Genomic DNA, 18,120 nt, shown 5'->3' with positions numbered 1-18,120 from the left:
AAACATTTGAGAAAAGATTGTTTGAATCCTCTCCTCCTGCAGACGATCTACTACGAGTCGGGCTTCCTCATATGTGCGACCTTCGGCATCCTGTTTGTGGTCCTGGTGCCCATCATAGGCTTGTGTTTCTGTGTGTGTCGCTGCTGTGAGAACTGCGGAGGGGAGATGCACCAGAGACAAAGGAAAAACGTCGACTGTCAGAGAGGTTTCTACACCGCCTCACTCATCGCCACCTCCATCTTCATCTCGTGAGTCTTTATAATCTTATTTATCCTCATGAGGATTTTTTAAAGGTATTATTAGGTCTCACTGTGTGCGGCATGGAAGAGTGAGACTGTAGTAATCTTCTGCAAATGTTTGAAGAAGAAGAAGAATCGGAGGATGAAACCCTCTTTATTGTCACATACTGTACATGCACACAGCAGAGCACACACAGTGAAATTGGTCCTCTGCATTTAACACATCCTAGTACTAGGAGCAGTGGGCAGCTAACGTGCAGCGCCCGGGGAGCAATTGGGAGGGGGGATTGGAGATGTCCGGTGCCTTGCTCAAGGGGCACCACAGCAGGGCCCAGGAGGTGAACTGGGACCTCTCCAAGTAGCAGTCCACTTTCCATATTTCTAGTCTGTTTGGGGACTTGAAACGGCGACCCTACGATTCCCAGTCCAAGCCCCTACTGACTGAGCCACTGCTGGTTTTAGACATACTGTGATGGATACTGGATATACCATAACATTTTTAGCAAAGTAAACAAATTCTACTTTTTAATTCTTGTGAAACCCTGGAGGCTGCATTACCCTGAATGCCCCTTGGCCACTAATAGTCCATAAGGAGATTCAGTTGTGTTATGCTAATAATGGCTAATGTTGTCTCCAGCTACTAGCTTGAATTAGAGATGAGCAGTGGCTACAGAAGTGTAGAAACCTCACTACTTTCCAACACTACCTCATTTTCTTTTCTCATAAAAAATGTGTCGTCTTCATCCTAATTCCACTTCATCACCTGAGGCCCTTTTTCAGATTTTGCAAAGCTCCAAATCGAAACCACGACAAGCTTTATAAAACCTTTTGGTAACATATCCTGTCATAATCCGCCAGATCTCTAAAGAGGCTTAGGTGTTAAAATCTGTGGAGTTCTCTTTTAAGAACATCAGCTCAGACACAGACAGGAGATTCCCCACTGTGTGGGAGACCAAACTGCAGGACAGTCAGGTGTTACTGATATCACCTGGCTGACTCTAGAGGGGCCTCACTGTCTGAATGAGTGCTTCCACATCCAAAGACTCTCACACAATCTATCCTGCATCTTTATGTGATCACAGTACGTTTTTTACAGTAAATAACAACATAACATTTACGGAATTTCTAGGATAAATGTGAGGTAAAGTTAAAGGGTTAAAGTATTTTTCCATAATCATTTCTTTTCCTAGTTAAATCTCAACCAATCCTCAAGTACAATATGCAAAGTAGTTTAGCTTAGAAGGTAAGTGAGTGTGAGGTTTCCAAAAGAGACTCATATATTAAGTACATTTATTAACTGTTCATCGTGTAGATCTTTGCAAAATCTCTCTCAACTGCACATCAGGACAAAGTTCTTGCACATCATAAAGTGTATTTGACATGTGTGTGTGATCTCTTGACTGTGAAGAGCCCAGAGAGGTACATATACATAGAGAGTAAATACAAGACATTATGTAGCAGAGAAATGTGATTTTTCAGGCCTGCCACATGTCTCTGTGAACTTTCAGTGGGTGATCACAAGTACATGTTAATGTAGCCGTGCTGCCCTCTGCTGGGGAACACTGCTCACTGTCTATACTTCAGTCGAATTGTGCCTATATGATGTTACTGTATGTAATAAATGATCAAATAATGTGTGTGTTTTAGTGTGGGAGTGCTCATCGCCTACGCTGCCAACCATAACGTCAGCGCCCAGATTAAGAACACTCGGAGGTTAATAAACACCAACATGAGAGACCTGAGGACGTTTGCTAACAACACACCTGCTGTAAGCCCTCACACACACACACACACACACACACACACACACACACACACACACACACACACACACACACACACACACACACACACACACACACACACACACACACACACACACACACACATTTCTATGTAAAAGCTTTTTATATAAAAATGAACGTTTAAATTAGTGATGTGCGTTTTCTGTTGCAGCAAATTGATTACTTGACAGCCCAGTACACCACAGCGAAGAACAAAGTCCTGTCAGACCTCGACAGTAAGTTGAACTCAGACTGTTTACTTACATTATTTGTTTAACCTTTGTTCCTCCCTTTAAAGAAAGTTTATCTGCTATCCTTAAAGGACACAAATACCTTCACAAACCCTCTAGAAAATAATATATACATTAATTTCCCCTTTCACTGACTTACTTATTTAGTCCTGGTGACTAAAAATGACCAAATATGATAATAATAATAGTAATAATAATAATAATAATAATAATAATAAACTAATAGTACAAAAATGTATATATTCACACCTTAGTCAATACTTATGCCACATAGATTAACACAGCCAACATGATTGATAAAGCCTTAGTGATACAGATTAATGTCTGTTTCTGTGGCTCGCTGTGTTGGTAATATTCAGATGTAGTTTTCTCATATAATATGATCCCTCTGTGTTTCCTGACAGACATTGGACCTTTGCTTGGTGGGAGGATCCACAGTCAGCTGGAGAGAGAGGTGGTTCCCTCACTGGACAATGCGCTGCGGATGGCAGGAGGTAACTTTTAATACGACCTCCTGTACGGTTTACACAGCTTCATAATGCGGGGCTGAAGATGTCATCCCTTTCTGTCACCATATCTGATTGGTCACATTCAATTTGAATTATGTTGGTCGATGTACATTTCTAGTCATCTTTTGCATACTAAGAAACTTCTGATCAGGTCAAACTAAACAGTATTGTCAAATTAGAATTCCCCAAATGATATGGTATAAACTGAAATGTGAGTGAGTGATGATTCATTTGTGACACTGTTGCAACAATTATCCAGGTTCAATATATCTTTGTGAATTGTAGCCACACTTATTATGTGATGCTACGGGATACGTTTCTACATAGTGTTTCCTGCTGCAGGAATCTGTTGTGTCTCTAAAGGAATATCCTCATCATCTTTTAACCTTCCTTTTTCTTTTCCAATTTCTTCACATTTCCCTTTATCTAAAGCTAAAGTTGAGAATGCCATCAAAGGTAATCAGAGCTGATCTAAACCCCTGTTGTGTTTTGTTTTGTGGTTTCCCTCTGTGGCTTGTTGGTCTGTTGTCGGTGTAATCAGTGGTATTGTCATACTGTTGGTAGTTCTGCGGTGCTTGCGTGAATTGGGAATGTATATGAATCAGATGAGGATCACCTGATGGACAATAGAAACAGCATACTGTGTGGATTATTTTAGTAGACGTTTCGTTTTTGTCACCCTTTCTTAAATGTCGTCCTCCCTCTCTGTCCTGTAGCCATGCGGGAGACCAAAGAGGCTCTGGAGAGCGTCAGCTCCTCTCTGGAGGTTCTTCAGGAGGGAACGGCCAAACTTCAGGCCAGTCTATCCGGGGAGCGGGCCTCTCTTTCTAACACCTTATCAGACCCTGCCTGCACTAATGGAGCTGTGTCTCCCACCTGTAACACCATCCGCTCCACGCTCGCCCAGCTGGGAATCAGCTCAGACTACTCTAAGGTACGGAGGAACTAAAGATCTTCTCACAATCAACACCTTTGACACCATTTTTACTGATCTTTATTTTTCTTATTCCCTCCATCAGCTGCCAGATGTTAATCACGCCCTGGTCAATGTCAATACTGTCCTGAGAACCGACCTCAGCAACATCGTACAAAAGGTTTGTCTCTGTCTCCAGCCCATCCTTCTGTTTATGTTGTCACTTTCTTTTTCATGCATCATATTCTTACAAAGCACTCCCTATTTAAAAAATGGATATATTTCTCTTAATGATCTTTTCTCTTTTCTTACTCTCCACCTCCAGGGTTACTCATCCTTTAATGATACACCACAGCTGGTTAAAGAACAAACTAAAAACATTGTCTCAGGTACACAGCGGTCTGTCTGAGTGTGTGTCTGTGTGTGTATACTGTATGCATGTATAGTCAGTTTGCATAACAAATACAGTTGTTTCCCTTCTCCTTTACAAATGATAAGAGATGAAGTCTAACTGTAGTCTTTCACTTTCATATTTTCTTTCACCTTCACCTGTGAACGATGAAACCACAGCTCTACCTCGTAAGTCCTTCTTTGTCCCATTTCACTTTCTGTTAGATCCCCCCCCCCCCCCATTCTTAAAGTTTTCACCTCTAATTTGACTGGCCTTCTGATTCATATAGAATACAAATGCATCACTCCTTCTGATTACCTTTGGTTTATATTTTTGTTTGTATTTGTAGGAGTGAAGGGCATGTTGGATAAGATTGGCACAGAGATCAACGGCTTCGCCAAGATGTTCACAGTGGAAGCTTCTCTCTCCAATTTCACCATTTTCCTCAACCAAGGACAGAAAAATATTGAATCCTATTACCCACAGGTTGACCAAATTGACTTTTACAGGTGCGTGCGTTCGTCTGTGTACATGTATTATCATCTGTCACGTTATGGAGACAAGCTTTCCATGTAGGGAACAAATTAGGCCTCTACCCGAGAATATTTTACATTAATTATTGTATCTTTATGGTTAGTATAAGGCTTGAATAAGCTATTATCCATATTTTTATAACAACAGATACAATGTCTAATGCTTGTAATAGTGAACATTCAGAGAAATATCACAAAATCTGCAACTTTTCGGAGCTTTACAGCTTTTCATTCTCACCACACCCATGCCGCCATTTTCAACTATAGCATTCAACAACAAATATCTAAAAAACCTTAAATACTACCTGCTCAGCACCATGTCATCATGTCATCATGAAAGACTTATGAACTGTTTGATGAACAAGGTGGATCATTTAGCGGCTAAAGGGACAGATATCTCCCTCGAGACCAAATCAGAGTGGACAGACAGTGAATATTAGACTTAACATTCACCAGGTGGACAAAAACAAGATTTCATTTTGCTCTGTGTTTCCGTGAATAAATAATTGGCTGCTGACAGGTTCTTTATGTCAACCTAAAGGGGATATTATGTCAAGGTCTGCTTCCCCCACATGGTAAAACAATCAGTACAGGCCAGTTTAAGTCAGAGTTATGACACAGTTATAGTGTAGGTAAGTTTACAGGAAGTCATAAGGCTAATAATGTGTGTGTGTGTGTGTGTGTGTGTGTGTGTGTGTGTGTGTGTGTGTGTGTGTGTGTGTGTGTGTGTGTGTGTGTGTGTGTGTGTGTGTGTGTGTGTGTGTGTGTGTGTGTGTGTGTGTGTGTGTGTCTGTGTGTGTGTGTGTGTGTGTGTGTGTGTGTGTGTGTGTGTGTGTGTGTGTGTGCCACAGGTGGATCGGCTGCGTGGCAGTGCTCTGCATAGTAGTCTTGGTCCTGGCCTTTAACACCCTCGGACTGCTGTGTGGCGTCTGCGGCTACGACCAGCAGGCTACACCAACAACACGAGGCTGCCTATCAAACACCGGGGGCAACCTGCTAATGGCGTATGTTTCCCTCAAACTGAGAGGAGGACGAGAAATGGCCCTTCATTTTTAGTTCATCTGTCTGAGATATGAAATTAAGCCAACATGTTGTAATAGATGATGGAGAGCAGGAAACAGTGAGTAAAAGATGACTGATGTCTTTGTGTCTGTTGCTCTTTCAGTGGAGTTGGCTTCTCTTTTATCTCCGTCTGGGTGCTGATGGCCATTGTGACATCTTTGTTTGTTGTCGGTGGCAACGTAGAGAAGATGGTGTGTGAACCCCTCGCCAACCGACAGCTGTTCAAGGTGCAGAAAAACAAACTCACTTTTTTCCTGTATCATCTTATTTTCTCACTGCCTCTCGGAGCGAAATCACATTACATAACGGACAACACTGTGGTGCTGTGCTGATGAAAATGCATGTGTGTATGTGTGTGTAGATCATAGACACACCATTCCTGGTTCATCCTGCCAAGAAGAACTTCCTTCCTGGGATGCTGTTTCAGAATCCAAACATTGACTTGACTTTGGGAAGCATGTACAGGTAACATACAACTCATACTGTGCATACTCGACATAAAGATCACTGTTTACTGCAAGCATCTCAAATGCACATACATTTACTTGAGAGGACTGTCAGCGTGTGACTGTTCTGGGTTTGTCTCGCAGGGACTGCTATGAGAATAGCGGTCTGTACCACTCTCTGCAGCTGGAGACCATGTTCAACATCAACTCCTTCCTCAACAGAACTGTGGTAAGTCTCACTGCACTCTGTAGGAAAATATTGATAAAAATCGGAGTGAAACATTGGGTAAGCAAGATGAAAGGTTACTTATCTATTTGTGTTTTCAACAACAGTACAACAAGGATCTGGCCAAGGTGTTAGAGGGTGTGCAAGTGGACCTGCAGGACGTCATGCTGCTGGAGCAGGCTGGCAGAGACAACCTCATTAACTTTGCCAACTCTGGAATTGGACATATCAACTATGAAGCCTACCTGACTGAGGTATATATAATATAAATGTAATATAAACAATATTTCAGAATAGATCTAAAGCTTCCCTCTATTCCTCTAGTAATCTTATTGACTTGTAATATGCATGTTAAACAGTATATTCATTTGGGCTGAGACGTCTATCTCATCAGAACAATCCAAACACCAATCAAGACTGAAAACTAAATAAACCCGCAGAATTAAAACTAAAAGGTGCTTCATGAGTGTATGGTTCTGTTTTGTTGTTCTAGGTAAATAAAGGAGTAACTATGGTGGATCTCCTGTCTTTCTCTACTGACCTGGAGGCTCAGGCCGACCAACTGGTGAGTCTCATCGTTATCGCACCAACACATTAAAGCAACAGGAAGCTGCTTTTTATAAATCAAATTTCAAAATCATAAAGAAATGTGCTAAAAGAGAGGTTTAACACAGATATGTAATACACTTAATGTATATTATACTAAAAATATCAAACATGCAATAAAGCATAAGATTTCAACTAGCTACTTTCAACCATGTGTGGAACTGATGCTGGCCACCTTTTTTGCAAAAGAGCTTTTAACACTGAACTGAACACAGTGCTTTTTGTTTTCCACGGCTTTGCTCTGTGAATGGAGCTTTCATTTACCCACAAGATTGTACCAGGTAGCACACAGCAGACAGCATTGCAACGTGAAAGTGATCTTAAAAAGAACCAACCTAAACGCTGTTGGTGTCATTAATTCACAGCCCTTACATTGAGCAATCAACTTTATAATGATATGTTCAAACTAAAAACTTCTTGCCTCTTTAGCATTAACTTGTTGTAGACTGTAGCAATGATATAGAAATATTCCCTCAACCACAAGCCCAAATATACAGTTGGACAGACTGTGCAGAAAATAATTTTGTTTCATGCTCAGTTGGTTGGAACAAGGTGCCCATTCACCCTGAGAACACTCACACACACATTCCTGGCACATGCATAGCACATAGTATAGGAACTGTGCCATTTAAAGACACATGGGACATGCCACAGAAGGATTAGTGTGTGGCGGCGTCTCTGAGGCAGGAAGGAAGGAAGGAAGCGAGGGGAAAAATATCATTGAGTTTGTATTCATTACCTGCAGTAATTATTGTAAAGATTCAACTGCATCAAACTTATTTATCCTCTGCTTATTGTGTGTGTGTGTGTGTGTGTGTGTGTGTGTGTGTGTGTGTGTGTGTGTGTGTGTGTGTGTGTGTGTGTGTGTGTGTGTGTGTGTGTGTATCTGTGTGTCTATGGCTGTGTGTGTGTGTGTGTGTGTGTGTGTGTGTGTGTGTGTGTGTGTGTGTGTGTGTGTGTGTGTGTGTGTGTGTCTGTGTGTGTGTGTGTGTGTGTGTGTGTGTGTGTGTGTGTGTGTGTGTGTGTGTGTGTGTGTGTGTGTGTGTGTGTGTGTGTGTGTGCAGCCGCGGGGCGCTCTGGAGAACGCACTGAAAGGACACGCCAGCAGTATCAGACAGATTCACAGAGATCAGGTGGTTCCAATGGAGCAAGCAATGGTAATTAACTCTCCCATACAAAAATAAACTGACACTCAATATAAAAGCAAATACACACTGATCACCCCTTCTGACAAAATAACACCTTTTTCATCTAATGACAAAGTAAAATCAGCCTCAGCATGTTTTCTTAAGCCAGAAGATCACGATCTTTTAGAACTTAAGGCCCATTCCTTTGGCAACCTTCCTAAAACAATATTAAAAAACGGGGCTGTTAATTGTGTTATGCCACTGTCAGCTATAATGACAAAAATAAATATTCTTCTTACCCTCAGTGAAACTGTGGAGTATTGACTGACTTTCAGTTGCAGCTGCAAGTCTCGGCACAAATCCAAAAGCTCCCCTGACATCGTTAAGGGTTTATTGCTTCAAGCTCCTCCATCAGCAACCATAGAGTTATCATTGAAAGGGGTTCTGACTTTTAAGAATCATCCTGTTGGTTACTAGCCCTGACAGAGACCTACAGGTGGAAACATGTTACCTTTTTAAAGATTAAGGTACTGCAATTTTAGTATTGCATTCCTTGTTTTTACTTGTTCTTAGATTATTTTGGAGTGACTGGATGGCCTTTGTGTTTAAAAATATATAGAAATTATGATTTATTTTCTCAAGAATATTTTAAAGCTTCTGGTAACAGCTGATTCAAAAAATGCAACAACATAATTATTGGTGTTTTCTGTGATTCCTAATTTCTTGTAAACAGAAACAAATCTAAATATAATATCATATCATTCCCTATTAAAAAAAACAAAAAGCTATGTTTTCTGAAACACATATGATAGCTGGTCCCCATTAACTTACCTTATTTTCTTTCTTCTTCCTATTTGTTTGTTAAACGGTGACAGAAATATGTGAAAGCACGGGTAAGCCCTGTGTTCATAAATGTGTTTGTGTTTATTGTAGCAGTGTTGTAAACGTTGTGACTGCAGTGATGTGACTAATGCATATTTTTGCTTGTGAAAAATGTGGTCATGCTATTATGGGTTGTTGGGTAACAGTCTGTGTTTGTGTGTCCTCTCACAGAGCACACTAAGTCAGAGCATCAAGCAGCTGCAGAGGATGTCCAACGACCTGCCGGTGAGGACACAAACAACAATACTAATGTTTTCAGTAAATACCCACAGTTTTTGAGACATATTTTTATTTCATATTGACTTGCCCTCTAATTAATAAAAATCAACATCAGTTCAAACAACAAATCGACAAGAAATTGAAAGATTTACCACAGACCTCCAAACAGACCATTATATGTTAGAGATGAATACAAAAAACATACTGCAAGTCTTTAAAAACGTCTTATTTACTTCTATATTGTAAACTGAACATGAAAAGTAAACTATTTTAAATGTCTTGCTTTGTTTATGTCTAATATATCAAATGAATCTCTCTCTCTTTTAGGTTAAGGCCACGAATATCCTGAGTGCCATCGATGCAGCAGAGTACCTCATCACTCATAACGCCTCCCATGTGGTGAAAAGGGTAAAATAAGATGTGTAACAATGTCAATGTAGATACCAACTTCCTGTTTGGACTGGTGTTGCTGCAGACGCGTGAATCAGATGATATAAGATGACGTTTTCTGAGAGGTTTTCCTTTACTGTGTCTAGGAAACCAAGGGCTACACAGAGAGCTTGGTGGGATACTTCAAACAGTACACAGCGTGGGTTAAAAACTCGGTGAGTATACGGCCAGTTTTATATGCTGTATACATTATTAATGACCCCTTTTATCTCTCCTGATCGCTCCTGAAATCTGAGTGGAAACGCCAAAACGTTATTTTACACTTGGATCCTTTGGGATAGTTGGTGCACTGGGGGAATAAATATTGAAGTGCATGAAGCAGCAGGCAAAAAAGGACAGCAGATGAATACATTACATCTGTGTGGAGCAATGATGAGATTGTAACTTTCTTCAAATCAGTGAATGAAACAAACAAATACACCATAATAACTTCATGTTTTCCACCATCTCATTGAGCCATCTTCTTCTGCACTGGATAAATCGATTTGAAGATTGCTTATCTTAATGAACCAACTCAAGTTACTTAAATTAATAGATGGAAACGTGCAGAAATGTGCTTACATTTTGCAAAGTTTGGATGGGAACCTGCCAGCAGAAGAAAATAATATTGTGCGATGCAAAAAAGTGAGCAGTGAACTAGAACTGATTTGAGTGAGTTCAGGTTTCAGTAAATTACAGACGTTTCAAAAGGTCTCTGATTGTAACCAGGTTTTGGAAGGTTTAGGACACATCATCTTTCTTCTGCTAAGCTATACACATCCAGTTAACATTTGGCTTCATTTGTACATGCGCTGTAATCTATACCTTTGTGTGTTTCTCCTGCAGTTGAGTTCAGAGGTGGCACAGTGTAAACCCATCAGTAACATTGTGGACAGCATGGAGATTGTAGGCTGCAGCTTCATAGTGGATTCACTGGTAAGGCACCAGAACACTGTGGCTATCTGTGTGTGTGGGTGCTTGTGTGTGTATGTGTGTCACCCGGATTCATGCCACAGCTGTACAGTACATGTTCCCCGGAATGTATTTGGATTTCAACTGGAAGTATAAACGGCTCTTTGACGGTCTGAGCGAGCTCTGGGTTTTTTTGTAAGTGATGAAGTCTGTGGAGTCATTCGGCCACACATAAGAGAACAGTATGTTCTCAAGTCTTCGACACACTCCCTCACACACACTGAGATGAGACAGAGTCTGTTTTAAGGCCAAACGGGGAGTAACATACACATACTGTAGATTCTTCACTGTTTTCACTCTGTCCCTGAGGAGATGCAAAGTATTTACATATTAGATATATATATTGTGTGTGTGTGAGAGTTTAATGAGAGCTTCAACAAGCCCCAGACTGTGGTCAATCCAAACAGATTCATAAAGCAGTGCTCGGTACTGTATGTTCTGAGAGTGTGCATGAAAACAAGTTCTTATTTATATGTTCCGTACTATTTGTGCCTTAGAATGTGCACATGTTGAGCATCGATGTGAATGTGCTGCATGTTCAGTCTGTAGAGCTGCAACTGATGCTTCTTCCTTTATTACTTACCTGAATGTCCCCAATTAAAATGTGAAAATGCCAAATAAGTCCAAGGAGACTTCATGTGTTTTTCTGTGATGAACAGTCCTAAACCAAAATGTACTCAAATGATAATTGTAACAAAAAGGAGAACATTAGGAATCCTTATTGAGTAATAATGGACAATCACACAATACCTTAGCTTCACTACATTTCTGAGGCTAATGTTGTACTTCTTTTAACGACTGTAGTAACACTAACAGTTATTTTGCATCCATAACATTAAAGTGGAGGTTAAACATTCATACAATCTAATAACTTTATACTAAAATATTGAATATATATCACTCTAGAAGAGGGCATTCTGCTGCATGGAGTATTTTGAATCAATGATTTCATCGATTGATATGAATACTTCAAGTTCAAACCACTTTTCTGCTTACTGCTTTAAAGGGTCTAAAACATCTTCTACCACTGCTTTTGAAAAGTTCATTCAAATAATATATCCTTTGAAATCATTCAAATAAAGTGTGAAAACCATACTCATATTAGGGGTCGAATGGATTTCTAAGGAGATTAGTATCGTATTATGTGTGGAGGAATGAATCAGAGCTAAACCTGTGAAAATAATATTTTTCAGAACACTTTCTGGTTTGGTCTGGGAGGCTGCTGTGTGTTTCTGATTCCCAGTATCATCGTTTCTGTTAAACTGGCCAAGTATTACAGAAGGATGGACACAGAGGACGTCTTTGAAGAGTGAGTAACAACACACACACACACACACACACACACACACACACACACACACACACACACACACACACACACACACACACACGGTTTACATGTAGCCACAGATTTGATTGGTTGTTTTTCTGAAACTTTTTCTGGAGATGAAAACTAAATTAATGAATCCTCTTCTTTCCTTCTCTCTGTCACTACTCCTTCTCATGGCCTTTGATTCTCCTTATATTTTCTCCTGGTGTTATTTCCACTCCCTCCAGAACCACCTACCCGTGGCTTGTTGCACTTTAATGCTCGTCTGCCATCAGTGCATCCACTCCTCCTGCTTACATACCATGTTTGGAATTGGACACTTTGACTGTGGATCTCCTAAGATCTTTCTTTTTTTAATTGGAAATCACGCATGATCTCCCTCTCTTTGCATGGATCTTCATTTCCTCATCTCCTTCCGCATCTACCTCCTCTTTTTCAACTTTATTTCCGGGGATCACTCCATCCTTGTTGCTTTGAGCGGAATCTTCCCATTTTCTGTCTCACCTGTCCACCCTCGCTCTGGTGTTGCAGTATGGGTAATACAGGTAATCATGGAAAGGTGTGTGGTATCCATGGAGACCTTGCTGTGGTCAGGTACGAGCAGCGTCTCTGCTTGATGGCATGCCCTGGGGTTAATTGGTGGAGGAATACTTTGACAGTCTGCAGACATATCTCCAGAGATTTTAAGTTAAAAACCATTCCCCATATGAATGTATTTCATCAGTGTGTGTGTGTGTGTGTGTGTGTGTGTGTGTGTGTGTGTGTGTGTGTGTGTGTGTGTGTGTGTGTGTGTGCGCGTGTGTGCGTGCGGCGTGCAGTAGCTCTCCCTATTCCAACACTCTGACCCGGTTCCCTCGGGCCTCTGCTCCTCCGAGCTACGCCGACTGGGATGGAACTCCTTGATGAGGTACTGACTGTCAGTCGTCACTTTGCACTAACCGCCATCTAACAACTTCAAAGCATCATTATGCATTGCATAATGATGCTTTGAAAAGTGCATTTTAACAAGCAACTAAAACCACCTGACAACCACCAGCCATTTAATCATCATCAGTCTGACTTCACCCGGGAGATTCTTCTTCCCCTTTCTACTTTTCTGGTCTCATTCATTCTTCATCCTTCCATCCATCACTGGTGTCTACCAACGGTTTTCCACAAGACTCAACAAGGGATAAAATACTCATGATGGAGTTAAGATGAAGACCCATTTTACACCAGGCACTGGCATGTGTCCTGCTTCCACATTGTGCGCAGATATGACCAACTGATTTTTCTGTTGGACTTTGGTTTTGTTTGCTGTATTGAAAACCTCCTCTAGGTATATTATGTGGTCTTTTTATTTTTTTTATCTGGATCTTCTACACCGATCTGAATCTATTTTCTTTATGTATTAAGTTAAGGGGTCAAAGGTGGTCTTAAGCATTGTCTGATTGAATTTTTTGCAATGATTGAGTCAGTAATCCATCATCATTCCTACATGATGCAACATCCACCCATCTATATATTTGGGGAGATTTTGGTAAATGTTTTGCGAAAAAGGTACTAAAAGGAAGGCTTTATCTTGTATAGGTGATACCATCTTGTGCCTTTGGTGTAGAAAGCTTCAATACAATTTTTCTTTTTCAGCACTGACCTTGTAGACCTGAGGATTTGCCATGTAGTTTAAATTTGAACAACGTTGGGAACTTGAATGGTTTGTTTTGGAGGAGAATCCCCCGTTTTCCTCATTGCATGCTATGGTGTTATCTATGTAACCAAAAGAAATTTCATCCATCCAACATTAAACAGAAATGTGACATAATTGACATCTGGAATTTGTGTTTGTTTCCCCTATCCGTATACAATCTTGTGATGAAGAAAACCGGTCTTAAAAAACCCTAATTACTGTGTTTTAAATGTATTCATACTATTTACTTATATAAGCAATAGAGCATCAACAAAAGTAAAGCGGCTGATTACATTTGTTCTTTTTTTTCCACAGCGGACAAGAGGGCTGGAACTGAAATTCCCCTCGAGGTAGGTCATCTCATCCGTCTACACCTCTCTTTAGGGATAGTGAGCAGAACACATACTCTGAAAACTCTGTTTATTTTGTTACATGCGCTCTCTCTCTTTACTAGGATCGCTGGACATTCCAGTACTTTCCATTCAGATCTTATAACACCTCAGAAGACAAAAAGGAAGAACAACAATTAGGAACTGTGTGGTGAGGGCGTCCCACCCCAGTGAACCTTCAAGCCATTGGACAAGGACCTCAGATGCCAGCCAACTGTATTTATTACGTGTTATTTCATTCACATCAGCACCACAGCCGTCCGTCTAGTGTGTCATATCGTACATCATCAACTATCACAGAAATGTTCCTGCATAGCTAGTTTTTCCTGTAGAGAATACATTTGTTTGTACCTACATTATCACCTTTACCACGGTGACAAACGTGTACATTTTTTTACACTTTCAACACTTTTGAAAGTTTTATATATTTTTGTTAATGTTTGTTTTATAACACATGAGTAGCTTTTTTGTAGGGGTAGCTTTTTCTTTTCTTTGTCAATATTTGTAATGTAGCTTGAATTGTTTGCTCGACAAGTTGCAACGACCCCCCAAAAAAAATCATTGATTTGCTTTGTTGTTGAGAGTTAGGTACAAATATTGTACTCTCGTGTCTTTAAGTTGAAAGCCAGGATCCAGTAAGAAAAGCAATTGATTTCGTCATGAATGAAACCACTAATATGGCTAAAAAGATATATTTTCATGGGGGTAATGTGCTGGACTCGGGGGAAGACTGATCCATATCCCTCGCAGAGAACGCTAGTCAAATATGAGATATGAAGGGGGTCATTGGAGTTTGCCCATCCGGTCTACATTGGTTTTACAGACTTTTCTGGAGAAGGCTCCCGACCATGTCCCCCGACTAGAACTAGTTGGTTGTTCTGCTGGAATAGGAAGTAAAGTCAAAACCCGTTTCCAGTCTAGCCCTGTGATTTAGATTCTTCCCAAAATTGATGTAATGAGCTTCAGAGGACATAGTATGTGGAGGTTGCTCCACTGGTCAAAGCCAGGCTAACAGTCTTTTTGCCAAGCTAAGCTAACTGTGTCAATGGTGGAGCTTCAGGGCTGGTATACAGAGACGCGACTGATATTGATCTTCTCAACTAACTTTCAGCAAGAAAGCAAAATAAAGTTCCTTTCCTTTGAACAGTGACGGTGGAAACTGGCAGTTCTTAATTAAAAACCTTGAGACATGAAGACATCAGTCCAGAATTAACCATGGTCCATCAGGAGGTAAAGACTTTCTAGTTTTTTTCAAAAGACACATGAGTTACATACCCAGCAAGGTTTAAAGACAATCCAAATATTGTGTCTCCATTTTTCAACAGACCATTAGAGACCACTAGTTGCTTGTGTTTTTTTTTTTCTTTACCATTCTGGGGTTGTAATAATACAACTCCCAGAAGCCTCCTTGGTGTAAGAGGCCTGTTTGAGGAACAAAGCATACACAAAAATGCTATAATACAGCTGGAGTTTGTGGTGAAGACGCAAAACTGTGAATAAATCTTCAGTCTTAAAAATGTGTGCTGTGTTTTTCTTGATGCATATACTGTACATATAAAACATGCAGTGGATGTACGATACAACCACTGAGGAAACTTTCATGATTTTTTTGTTCTTTCAAAGATCATATCACCCAAATTATCTTTTAAGAGTGCTTTCGTGCTATACATAAACTCTAAGCAACAGCTAGGAATGAAAAAGAACACTTGATGTTGTGCACACAGCAAATATGCAGATGCGTTAGACATCTACACCCCCACAGAAAATCCAACTTAGCCCGTCTGCCAAAACATACAGAACACCAGGGAAGGCAAAGAACATTCATGTAACATATGCAGAGCTGAATATGTGCACACAGCAGCTGAGAGGCTTCAGGTCGACAGGTTTGCAGGGAGTGGTGGGGGGGTTTGGCAGTGGTTGGGGTGGCGTGACGCTGCTGCATCCTATCAGAAGAGGACTACACTAATTTAATTTAGGGAAACATCTGGTTCAGACAACATTCAGACGCATACGCACTTTATATGTTTACCGCGCTTTCCGGGTGTCCCTAACAGGGGAATTTTTTCTATTCCCCACCAGATTGATGGTTATAAAAACAAAACATCCTGAATGAACTGAGGGCATGTCTGCATTTGTACACACGTGTGACTTTGTACACCGCAGCAGGGCAATACTGCACACTCTCCTTCCGTCCTGTGTCCAAACCAGCCGCTACATAAAGAAAGAAATCTCCTTAAAGGAAGTGTTTGTTCTTCTGTAGTTTCAGATGTCAACACTCACTGGAGGTTTTAAGTTTGAACTCAAAATCAGTTTGTTCAACAGAGGGATTCTGGGTACTGCCATTGTATAGCCTAGACCTTTTTAGAGGTTTAGGCTTCTTTAGCTCAGACTCTATTCTGACATTCTGGTGTATAAATGTTGGCTTTTCATTGAATTTTGAGTTAAAAGAGTTAAAATGCACTTCAGCCACACTGCCGAAGACCAGCGGCCAGTTGCATGAAATCTATTCTTTGTCTTACAATACAATACAGCTTATGTATATAAAGCACTTTACGACCTCTAGACCAAAGTCTTAAATATCCTTTTAAGTCAGACTTGTTATAGACACTTAAATGTAGACTACCTGTTGCATGAAACCACCCTATGACTAAGTCTGACTTAAATAGCGGTCATCCAAAACATTATGGATGAAATAAGACAGAAAAGGTCAAACGCAAGAATAAAGCAGACTGAAAGCTGAACCAACACTTAAATTGTTAGCTGACATTGTAATTTCAAAACAATGGATAAACATTTTAGAATAGTTAGCTTAAGGTTATGGATAAACAGTTGAAAGTATTTAGCTAACAGTTAGCTAGAATGAATGCAATTAATTGTTGAAATAGTTAGCAATAGGTAATAGAAGTAATAGATGAAAGTGTAAATACACAGCAGTGAAGTAGTGAAGACATGGTTAGAATATAAACAGTGGAAAAACACTAAGCTCACAGTAATGGACGTTTATTTAAAAGTAATTGATAACCAGTTGTAATAATTAGCTGAAAGTTATGGATTTACAGCTGAAAGTTAGCTAAAGTTAGCTAACATGTATGGACAATCAATCAAACTAGTTAGCAAAAAGTATAGGATAAACATTTGATTACAGTTAGCTAAAAATACAGTAATAAATTATTAAATTAGGTACCTCTAAGTAATGGATAATATTGGCTAAAGTTAGCTAAAAATAAGCAACTTTTTGCTAAGAATACAGTAGCCTACCGTAGTTGGCTAAAATTAGCAAATACCAAGTCACCATAATGACAGGGATGTACAATAATGCAAGTAACCACGCCTGTGGCTTTTTTTAATGGGGGCTGCCGTTTTTTCTCCTCTGCTCTCAAAGCAAGCCTTTTTTAACCTATGTTTACATATGGACAGTATGTTAAGCTAACATACTGTGAGCTACACTTCAAAACCAGATCAACAGAGTGTGGCAAATTGCATCATCAATTTTATATTTGGATTATTCAACAGTATATTCTCACGTTTAGGTTGTAAAAACTATCTTCATCTTCACACAGTCTGACAGTAGCCTGTCTCACCTGTTTAGTGTCCAACATGCATCAGTTTCTAGTTTCCGGACTTAATTTGGTCCTTTAGGCTACATCTCTCTCTCTGTGTCTGTGTGTAGAGCTGTTGATCTTGCAAAAACAAAGTCTCTATAAAACGAAAACCTTTGCCTTTTTAGATGAACATGATAAGGTTTTAATAATTACAGGGTCACAGATCAACTTTAAACCTTCAGCAAATAACTTCTGGTTGCACTTTGGCTCGGGAACCTCGGGCCTCTGCACCCCCCCTCACCCTCATCAATAGTCAAAGAACCTCTTATGTAAGTTTATATAATGCCTCGCAGCCCTTTTGCACACACATTTGGCTGTGTAACGTCCCTTCACCCTCTTACTCCCCCCACCCCTCTGCTGCTCCTACAGACCTGGTGACCGCGTCCCTTCACCCCTTTTCCTCCCCCCTTAGCTTATGTTCTCCCCCTCCTTCCACCATCTCATCCATCAATCTTTTTAGTTTTGAAAATACCACACAAGCTTCATGTGGTCTGATGTGTGTGTGTGTGTGTGTGTGTGTGTGTGTGTGTGTGTGTGTGTGTGT

General features: G+C 40.3%; 1 protein-coding gene across 7 annotated transcripts in view; it reads left to right on the top strand.

Annotated features, from left to right (window-relative positions):
* The window catches only part of prom1b (prominin 1 b), a 25,171-nt gene extending 9,708 nt beyond the window's left edge, over nucleotides 1-15,463 (top strand). The window contains exons 4-28 of one of the 7 annotated variants that reach the window (XM_063884862.1): nucleotides 43-248; nucleotides 1,887-2,007; nucleotides 2,196-2,259; nucleotides 2,679-2,768; nucleotides 3,216-3,239; nucleotides 3,500-3,717; nucleotides 3,803-3,877; nucleotides 4,022-4,085; nucleotides 4,437-4,596; nucleotides 5,472-5,624; nucleotides 5,786-5,909; nucleotides 6,044-6,147; nucleotides 6,273-6,357; nucleotides 6,462-6,608; nucleotides 6,848-6,919; nucleotides 8,025-8,117; nucleotides 8,963-8,980; nucleotides 9,141-9,194; nucleotides 9,516-9,596; nucleotides 9,725-9,793; nucleotides 10,464-10,553; nucleotides 11,783-11,898; nucleotides 12,738-12,826; nucleotides 13,901-13,935; nucleotides 14,040-15,463. In XM_063884862.1, the coding sequence (XP_063740932.1) occupies nucleotides 43-248; nucleotides 1,887-2,007; nucleotides 2,196-2,259; nucleotides 2,679-2,768; nucleotides 3,216-3,239; nucleotides 3,500-3,717; nucleotides 3,803-3,877; nucleotides 4,022-4,085; nucleotides 4,437-4,596; nucleotides 5,472-5,624; nucleotides 5,786-5,909; nucleotides 6,044-6,147; nucleotides 6,273-6,357; nucleotides 6,462-6,608; nucleotides 6,848-6,919; nucleotides 8,025-8,117; nucleotides 8,963-8,980; nucleotides 9,141-9,194; nucleotides 9,516-9,596; nucleotides 9,725-9,793; nucleotides 10,464-10,553; nucleotides 11,783-11,898; nucleotides 12,738-12,822 (2,313 nt within the window). In that variant the 3' untranslated portion in view covers nucleotides 12,823-12,826; nucleotides 13,901-13,935; nucleotides 14,040-15,463. Of the gene's footprint in view, nucleotides 1-42; nucleotides 249-1,886; nucleotides 2,008-2,195; nucleotides 2,260-2,678; nucleotides 2,769-3,215; nucleotides 3,240-3,499; nucleotides 3,718-3,802; nucleotides 3,878-4,021; nucleotides 4,086-4,436; nucleotides 4,597-5,471; nucleotides 5,625-5,785; nucleotides 5,910-6,043; nucleotides 6,148-6,272; nucleotides 6,358-6,461; nucleotides 6,609-6,847; nucleotides 6,920-8,024; nucleotides 8,118-8,962; nucleotides 8,981-9,140; nucleotides 9,195-9,515; nucleotides 9,597-9,724; nucleotides 9,794-10,463; nucleotides 10,554-11,782; nucleotides 11,899-12,146; nucleotides 12,673-12,737; nucleotides 12,827-13,900; nucleotides 13,936-14,039 lie in introns of those variants that run through there. The other 6 variants (XM_063884865.1, XM_063884863.1, XM_063884868.1 and 3 more) reach the window with 6 other exon arrangements.
* The last annotated feature ends 2,657 nt before the right edge of the window (nucleotides 15,464-18,120 follow it).

This window comes from Eleginops maclovinus, chromosome 5 (assembly GCF_036324505.1).
Source record: "Eleginops maclovinus isolate JMC-PN-2008 ecotype Puerto Natales chromosome 5, JC_Emac_rtc_rv5, whole genome shotgun sequence".
NCBI lineage: Eukaryota > Metazoa > Chordata > Actinopteri > Perciformes > Eleginopidae > Eleginops > Eleginops maclovinus.
This window is presented reverse-complemented; position numbering and strand designations above follow the sequence as displayed.